The following is an 8,380-nucleotide window of genomic DNA, read 5'->3' as shown; positions in this document are numbered from 1 at the left end:
ATAAAGGGTATATGAGAATTCTGTACTTTCTGAATGATTTTTCTGTAAACCTACAACCTTTTAGTAAAAACTATTTTTTAACTTTTTTTTTCACGGGCAGGCACTGGGAATTGAACCTGGGTCTCTGGCATGGCAGGCAAGAACACTGCAAAAATATTTTTTCAAAAACATTGCTGAAGGATATCAAAGAGAATCTAAATAAATGAAAAGATATTTCATTTTCATGGATTGGAAGACAATATTGTTAAGACGATAGTATTCCTCAAAGCAGTCTACCTATTCAAGGAAATTTCTATCAAAGGTCCAATGATTTTTCACATAGATGGAAAAGCCAATCATCACATTCACATGGAATTGCAAGGAATCCTGAATTGCTGAAATAATCTTGGTAAGAAGGAAAAAGTTGGAGTACTCACACTTCCCCGTTTCAAGATTACAAAGTTACAGTAATAAAGACAATCAGACAATCAATGGGGAAAGAATAGTCTCTGCAATAAATGTTGCTGAGACAACTGGGTATCCACATACAAAATAATGAATTCAGAGCCCCACTTCACATCACATACAAAAATTAAATCAAAATTATCAAAGACTTAAATATTAGACACAATCCTGGAACTCTTAGAAGAAAACATAGGAAAAAATCTTGCTGACATTGGATGTCACAATAGATTCTTAAATATGACATCAAAACATGAGCAACAAAAGAAAAACATGTAAATTAGACTCTATCAAAATTAATACTTTGGAACATCATAGTTGATAATGACATTGCTGTGCTGGGAGGGTGAAACTTTCTGAACTCCACTTGGAGAAGACACACAAGTTTACATTTCAGAGCCTCCCAGACCTCACCCTGTGATTCTCTTCTTTTGGCTTCTTATTTTAAAATTAGAGAATTATGAATGAAAATGACAAGAACCGTACTGGACAAATCCCCTAAAACGAGTCAAGAGAAGACTCATAGTACCCAATTGTGTGTTTCTCTCTTAGTGAATCCACGTTCAGTGACTTCACATTAGTAGCTTGAAATAAGCCCTCATGGGAGTAGTTTTATATCACAGAAACCAGCAAAGCTACAAATCGGAGCTGTTTTCCCTCAGAGTCAATTTACCAGCACATACTAGTACATACTGTAACAGATCTAGAGCCCTTAGGCATTCATCCTTGTAATCCAAGATCCCTGATATAAGTGTTTCTGAGAGCCAGACACAGATTTTAAATAACCGGACAGACCCACCCAATCAGCATTAAAGGGTAACAGTCTTCTACCCAGTGATAATTTCTGCCATCAATATCAAGAATAAATCCATCAGATCCCTTCTGACAGAATGAGTGGACAGAAACCCTCTGTAGGGCAAATAGGTTCAAAAAGAGCCAGACACGAACAGCTTTGGAGCAGGTGAAGTTGATATTCAGTGCCCCAGTTTCCTTTTTGTTCCATGGGAAAACCAAAGCATGAATAAGAATGTTCCCTCAGGCCACTTTAATAGAATACAGATCGAGATTTAACCAGAAAATTGATCTGGTATTGGGGAAGGATGGGAGGGTCTGGCAAAATGGAAATACTTTCTCTTCTGATAAACAGAGGAAATTCCCTGCCCCAGCCTAATAAGCATTTCCTGGATTTTATGGAATAAATGGAAATATTTTTATATTTCGAATAGAATATCCAATCCAGTCTGAAAATGTTTTAAAAGTTTAAAACATTTGTGCATTGAAGGGCAATATCAAGAAAGTGAAAAGACAACCAACCTCCAAAATAGGGAAAAATATTTTCAAATCATCCATCTGATATGGGTTTTATATTCAGAATGTAAAAAGAACTCTTACAACTCAACAAGAAAAAAGACAAATATCCCAATTAAAAATGAGTGAATGATCCTTCTCCACAAAAGATACACAAATGCCCATTAATCACATGAAAAGATGGTTAATATCACTAGCCTTTAAAAAAATGCAAATCAAAACCGCAATGAGCTACCACTTAACACCCACTAGGATGGCTAAACTCAAAAAGACAGAGAACAACCAGTGTTGTTGAGGATATGCATTAATTGGAACTGTCATACATTGCTAGTGGGAATGTAAAATGGTACAACTACATGAAAAACAATTTGATGGTTTCTCAAAATGTCAAAAATAAAATTACCTTACGATCCAAAAATTCCACTTCTAGGTATGTAACCAAAAGAAATTAAAACTCATCCACATCCACACAGACATGTACTCAAATGTTTAGAGAACACTATTCACAATAGTTAAAATGTGTAATCAATCCAAATGTCCATCAAGGGATGAACATATAAACAAATTTTAGTATATCCATATAATGGAATAACATTCAGCCATGAAAAGAAATGAAGTTCTGATACATGCTACAACTTGGATGAACTTCAAAAATACTACACTAAGTGAAATCAACCAGACACAAAAGGTAATAAATTGGATGATTCTGTTTACATGAAATATCCAGAATGAAGTAATACCTGGAGACAGAAAGCAGATTAGTGTTTGCAAGGGACTTAGGGGTGATGAGAATGCTGAATGGATACAGGGTCTCCTCTGAAGATGATGAAAATGTGTGGACCTAGATAGAGGTGATGGCAGCACAACATTGTGAATGTACTAACTGCCACTGAATTGTACACATTAAGATGGGCTAATTTATGTTATATGACTTCCATGTCAATGTAAAAAGAGAAAAAAATAATGCTATTTGGGAAAGACTATGTCTATAAAAGTATACTCTCTAGCCCAGTGGGTCTTCACCTTTTTTACAGTACAGAGCCTTTTGAACATCTAATGAGAGTTATTAACTCTATCCTCAGCAAAGACACACACAGCAAAAGTGGACCTCTCCTATACAGCCCCCCACATGTACATAATTTTGTACAGAATTCCACAGAATTCATAGCTTTCCCTGGTTAAGAATGCCTGGACCCAAGGAGTAGTGCTATTTGTTTCTTCCCCTTTCCCTTCTCATTTCTAAGTTGCTCCTTCTACTTCTCTATCTTTTTCTCTACCTCATAGCTTCTGCTTCCTCATGATGTGAACCTACCCATATCAGAGATTCTCAGGTTCCTGGGGTTCAGATCCTCTTCCCACAGAAGTGTAGAAATCCCTCTAATCCCTAAATAATGCCACGTTCCATACCATTTCAGGTGGTCCACAGACTTCTTCAGTTAAAAACATCTGATCTAGGTTAATCAATACGGTCAGCATATGAAAGTTCCTTCGATATTGGCCAAAAAGACTGGTTGAGCGGGCACCAGAGTGAGTATGGACAGGTAAGAAGCAACCTTGCAGCATGCCCAGGCTCTTCCTAGGTGCCCTGGAGATGAGAATACTGCAGTTAAAACTCCTTGAGGGATGCATGCACCAACTAAGCCAAGAGGGAAGCAGCAGAAAGGATCCAGGGAGGTTTCCATCCCGGCACTGTGAATAATGAAAAGAGAAAATGCAGGCATATAGGCTCTCCCTCAAGGAATCACTTCTCAAAGTTTCATGGAAATCCAGAAGGGATCCTGTTCTAATTTCCAGTGGTTGAACAGTGCTCCCACCCAGGCTGACAGAATTCTCTCTATAGGAATTTGGGGGAGGGAAGGAACCAAAGGCATTTTCTCAGGTCAATACTTTGGTAGTGGTATGGTCCCTTGTCCATATATAGTTTTGGAGTGAACCACAGAGTCAGATGTCTGAAGGAGCAGATGACAGGCTCTGGAATATGGGAGGGGGTGAGGGCAGCACCTTCCCCATCACTTGACAGCACAGGGAGGATCCACCATCTCTGCATCCCTCAGACCCTCAGTTGTCTCAGTTTCGCATCTTTTTTCTTTGCCTGGAGCTAAATCTCTGAATGAAAATAGCCATTGGCCATATTTTCAAAATTAACATTGCGGCAGTATCAGATTTCAGTAGGGTCTAGTCGGCATTCAACAATTTTTTAGGAAGCAAATAAATGTGCTTTTTAAATATAACGTGACAGAACCAGCTATTTATGGAAATTAAAATATATATTTTATGAAGCAATTCAGTCCATTTTCTATAAGGTAAAAATTAATGTTATGAACTTAATTTGGTCTCTCGTCTGAGGTAGAAAAATTTAGAATCATGTCTTTTTCCCCTTTTCTCTTAAACATTATGTTTTCCCAAATGAAAGTAGCTTTATCTAAATTTTCGCTTATAAGAACAACACATGCTGAGGGAAATAAATGAAATAAAACTGCTAAAATATTAAGAAGAAAATAAACCCTCTATTTCAACTTCCTTGAGAAGAAAATAAATCCCCTATTTCAACTTGCCAACCCATCCTGTTCCTTTTATTTGAAGATTTGAATCACTGGTGAAAGTAGATTGAGGCGGTAGGTTCTTTGGCAGCAAAGGAAGGAATTTTAAAAGTCCCCCAGAGATGTACCAATGACCACTAGCCTAAGAGAAGATGCAGCCCCTCCCTGGTAAACACATGAAAAATACATATCACAGGGAGAAGGGGCCACTTTTGACCTCTAGGATTGGCAAAGACAAAAATGAGTGAAAAGGCTTGGTGCTGTGGGGGTGGGGGATGGGAAGCCAGCTACCGCAGGGAGGAGGTGTAAAGGCGCCTGACGCACTTTCTGCTGCTGGGAGGGGAGGTAGGGACCCGAGCCCATTAGTGACGTTTCCTCCACGTGATCAAGAGCCTACGTGTGCAGAAGTCCTTCCCCAGGTACCCGCTCGCTGTTTCCGTGGAGCAAGGCAGACTTCAGACTGTGAAACAGAGGGGGGCAACTGCTCTATAACCCTGCAGGTGGGTACAAGCCCTGGGGTGGGGTTGGAAAGCAAAGACCAGAGCGGGCCAAGCACTGGTAGAAGACTGAGATTACTGCTAATCGGGTTTGGTTTCCGGATACTACCTCCTATCACCCATTTATTTGGCGCAGAAAATTGTGTGAGTGTTGGGGGAGGGGGAGGGGAGGGGTCTGGATAGCATCACTTATTTCCCTGCAGAAATGCGGGCTTCAGACGGAAAGAAATGTGTGGAGGAGGCATCGGGAGGCATCTCCCAGACATGCCTAAAAATCCTTCTCCACCTGCGGACCCCTGGAGAATGATCCAGAACTGGATTCTCTCTACCCCTTCCCTCGACGCCCACCCGTTTAGTGCAAGAAATGGAGGGCTTAGGGGTAGGAGAACAGGAAGGGCCAGGGGATGAGAATGGGTACCAGTTGTTCTCTTAGAAGGTGAACGAGCCGGCGGTGTCTGATGAACCCGGAGCGCGGCGAGAGGGGCCGGGGAGAAATGGGCCAGATCGTTGCAGAACGGCTTAAGGGCGGCGCCGCTGGTGACCCCGGACTGGGGAAAGTGGACCCCGCAGCGGGTCCGGGCCTGCATTCCCAGCATCTCTTCTCCATCCTCCGTCCATTTTGGAGCCGGAAATTGTGGGCTGCGGGGTCCCGAGGGGGCGGTGCTGCAGAGGATGGGAACAGGGGTTGGGTCTGGGGGACCAGCTTTCTATTGCGGAAGAGTGACTTCTGACCTAAAAAGCATTGAAAGGAGGTAGCATAGACCAAAACCAAAAACAAAAATCTTCGGAAATAATTTGTCTCTTGCATTGTAGGAAAATGTGAGCTTTCTGTGTATGAGGGGAGGGAGAGGTGACGGGATTTCTTTTGACATTCCTGCCCTGCCCCCTGCCTCTACCATTATACATTTTCAGAGGAGGGAAGGGCTTTGTGCTATCTGGGCACCCTGGGGTGGGGGGGCTTGGAGGAGAGAAACCAGAGCATAGCCAGATCTACCTCTGTACCTCACTCGTCTTAGAACAGGAAATGGTGAGGTAGAAATTTGGGAGGGGGGTTCATGAACATGGAATCACTTTGAGATCATTCTGTCTCTTCCAATGCACACAGGTAGAAAAACGGGGGCCATTAAGAAGGGACTGTAAAGGAGGAATCAGAAAAGCAAGGAGATAGCAGGAGGTAGGCAAGTTTTGACAATCTGAGTCTGAAAAGAACCAGTATCCCCGGTGCCAATCATTCACTTATCAATCCCTCATTCACCACCTATCTCCTGTCTCTCTGCAGGTTTTCGGGTCTGTGGTTGTAGGCACCACACCAGGCAAGAGAAGGAAAAACCTGCAATATCAGTGCAGGTCAGTGGGAGAGGGCAACTGCTCTAGGACCCCTGAGAGTAGGAGTAACTTAAGCCAGAGCAAAACTTGAGGAGGTCATTGCCTGTTGTCCCTCCTTATTGCAGTAGCAGAGTTGATGGCCTCTGTCAGGACCCCTAAGGAAATATGGTGCCCTTTGTCTGGTGAGGATAGAGGGGTAGAAGAGGTGGCATCTGGGATGCCCCTTAAGTATACAAGAGAAGCCCTGAAAACTGAGACTTGGTCATTGCTGTGTTCTGTCTGCGGTTCTTTAAGTCTTACAACTGCAGGCAAGGGAGAAACGAAGAAAATTGCCTAAGATTCCTTCAAGTCAGTGTACGTTGGAACTACCCATTTGAAACTGGCATGGACATAGCCAAAGACATGGCAAAGTTCAGGGAACAATCTGCTTCTATATACTTCTCAGTACACCCCAATTAAATGTAGAGAGACGCACCTGGGGAAGTTTCTGTGCCATTGGCTCTTGTGAACATCTGTAAAGTGGGAAGGAAAACAGAACGTAAGGGTAGAAGAACACCTGGAAGGTGGGATAGGCTTGGGAAAGCCCTAAATCAGCAAAGGCATGTACTATCAGGACCTGCGTTCCACTTCTTTGTCTTTTGTTTGTCATCTAGGACAGGCAAAGAAGAGGAAACCTCAACATGGAAAATCTCTACAAAGAAAATGAAGGAAAGCCAGAAAACCAAGGAAGCCTGGAAACTGAGGATAAGCCAGAAGATGAAATAGATACAGAAGATGAAGGGAATGCAGAAGAGGAAAAACTGAAAGTTAAGGGGAAGCCAGAAATAGAGGGAAAACTAAAGGATGAGGGAAAGCCAGATGATGAGAGCCAACTAGAAGATGAGGGAAAGCAAGAAAAACAGGGAAAGCCAGAAGACGTGGGGAAACCACAAGGAGAGGGCAAGCTGAAACCTGAGGGAAAGCCAGAAAGTGAGCCATGGGCCGCTGAGAAGCGTCCAGCTGAAGATTATGTGCCCCGGAAAGCAAAAAGAAAAACAGACAGGGGGACGGATGATTCCCCCAAGGACTATCAGGAGGACTTACAGGAAAGGCACTTGAGCAGTGAGGAGATGATGAGAGAACGTAGTGACATGTCAAGGGCTCAGGAAGAGCTAAGGAAAAAACAGAAAATGAGTGGTTTTCACTGGATGCAAAGAGATGCACAGGATCCTTTCTCCCCAAGGGGCCAAAGGGGGGTCAGGGGAGTGAGGGGCGGAGGTAGGGGCCAGAAGGATTTAGAAGATGTTCCATATGTTTAATGCCTTGGCCTTCAATTCTGCCTTCTCTGATGAGAATATTGCCAACCCTGCTTTCCCTGGTAGGTATATGCCAGGTTCTGTGCTTTAACCTTAGGCTGATCTGCTTTAGGTGTCACTCTCATTACCGGCAGCGTTTTGACCCAAATGCAGCGCTCTGTGTTTCGGTAGGGTCTTTTCACCCATGTGCATGTAAGAGATGATCGTGGTACATTGTAAAACAACAATAAAGAAAACATCAATTTGCAGAACCACATATATAGTATCAGCCCATTTTTGAAGAAAAAAACATATAGTTATTTACTAAATCTATGCACAGGGGAAATTATGAATCTATATACACCAAAAAAGAACTAATGGTTTTCTGCATGGTAGGACTGGAGAAGATCTTTGCTTCATCATGTGCTTTTTCCCCTAAAAAAAAAACAGACAGACTATTTTGCCATGAAAGAAATAACAAAAAATAAAAATAAGAAAACTATACAATAAGCAATCAAAAGAACTGTTTGGTGAACTCATAAATTCATAAGATAGTGGAGACACTTGAAATTCTTGTTAGAACGCAAAAGAATAGATAAAATTTCTGTTAACTCTGAGACTCTTAGCTGTATGAATCAATCTGGAAGTTATTTCAGATCCATTGCTATAATGTTTGATTTTGTCATCTGTGAAATAGAGATACAACTTTCCTCTCAGGGCTGCAGACATCAGATGAAGTACTGATGTATGAGCTGTGTTAGGCTGACTCCTACACTCTTCCCTGCACTGGCAGAACCAGGATCCCATCAAACATTTATGGAGAGGCTGACAGAGGTCTCACCTAGGCTCAGAAATAAGTCCAGGCAGCTGAGAGGTGGCTGCTACCCTCCCCTGGGTACTGCTCTGTCTGCTAGCCACTGGTTCCTTCTGGGTCCTGCGCCCTCAGAAGGCCCCCAGTGCTCTTGAAATGCTAGAGTCCACAAGATGACAAAGC

At 42.5% G+C, this 8,380-nt stretch overlaps 1 protein-coding gene across 3 annotated transcripts; it reads left to right on the top strand.

Moving 5' to 3' along the window:
* The first annotated feature begins 4,696 nt into the window (after positions 1-4,696).
* LOC143670597 (transcription elongation factor A protein-like 5) lies at positions 4,697-7,653 on the top strand. Of its 3 annotated transcripts, XM_077145472.1 has the most exons (3): positions 4,697-4,789; positions 6,066-6,133; positions 6,766-7,653. In XM_077145472.1, exon 3 carries the CDS (start codon positions 6,793-6,795, stop codon positions 7,408-7,410), a length of 618 nt encoding a protein of 205 aa, XP_077001587.1. In that variant the 5' UTR covers positions 4,697-4,789; positions 6,066-6,133; positions 6,766-6,792; the 3' UTR covers positions 7,411-7,653. The 3 variants fall into 3 exon arrangements, 2 of the variants coding, with proteins under 2 accessions (XP_077001587.1, XP_077001588.1); XM_077145473.1 differs by lacking the exon at positions 6,066-6,133 and having other exon boundaries at positions 4,700-4,789; XR_013169407.1 differs by lacking the exons at positions 6,066-6,133; positions 6,766-7,653 and adding an exon at positions 5,892-5,962 and having other exon boundaries at positions 4,706-4,789.
* The last annotated feature ends 727 nt before the right edge of the window (positions 7,654-8,380 follow it).

The sequence above is a fragment of the Tamandua tetradactyla genome, chromosome X, assembly GCF_023851605.1.
Source record: "Tamandua tetradactyla isolate mTamTet1 chromosome X, mTamTet1.pri, whole genome shotgun sequence".
NCBI lineage: Eukaryota > Metazoa > Chordata > Mammalia > Pilosa > Myrmecophagidae > Tamandua > Tamandua tetradactyla.
The sequence above is the reverse complement of the archived record's forward strand: the minus strand, read 5'-3'. Positions and strand labels throughout refer to the sequence as shown.

Bases quoted from the DNA above. Each gene is read 5' to 3' on its own strand.
- LOC143670597 (XM_077145472.1), top strand. From the start codon at position 6,793: ATGGAAAATCTCTACAAAGAAAATGAAGGAAAGCCAGAAAACCAAGGA.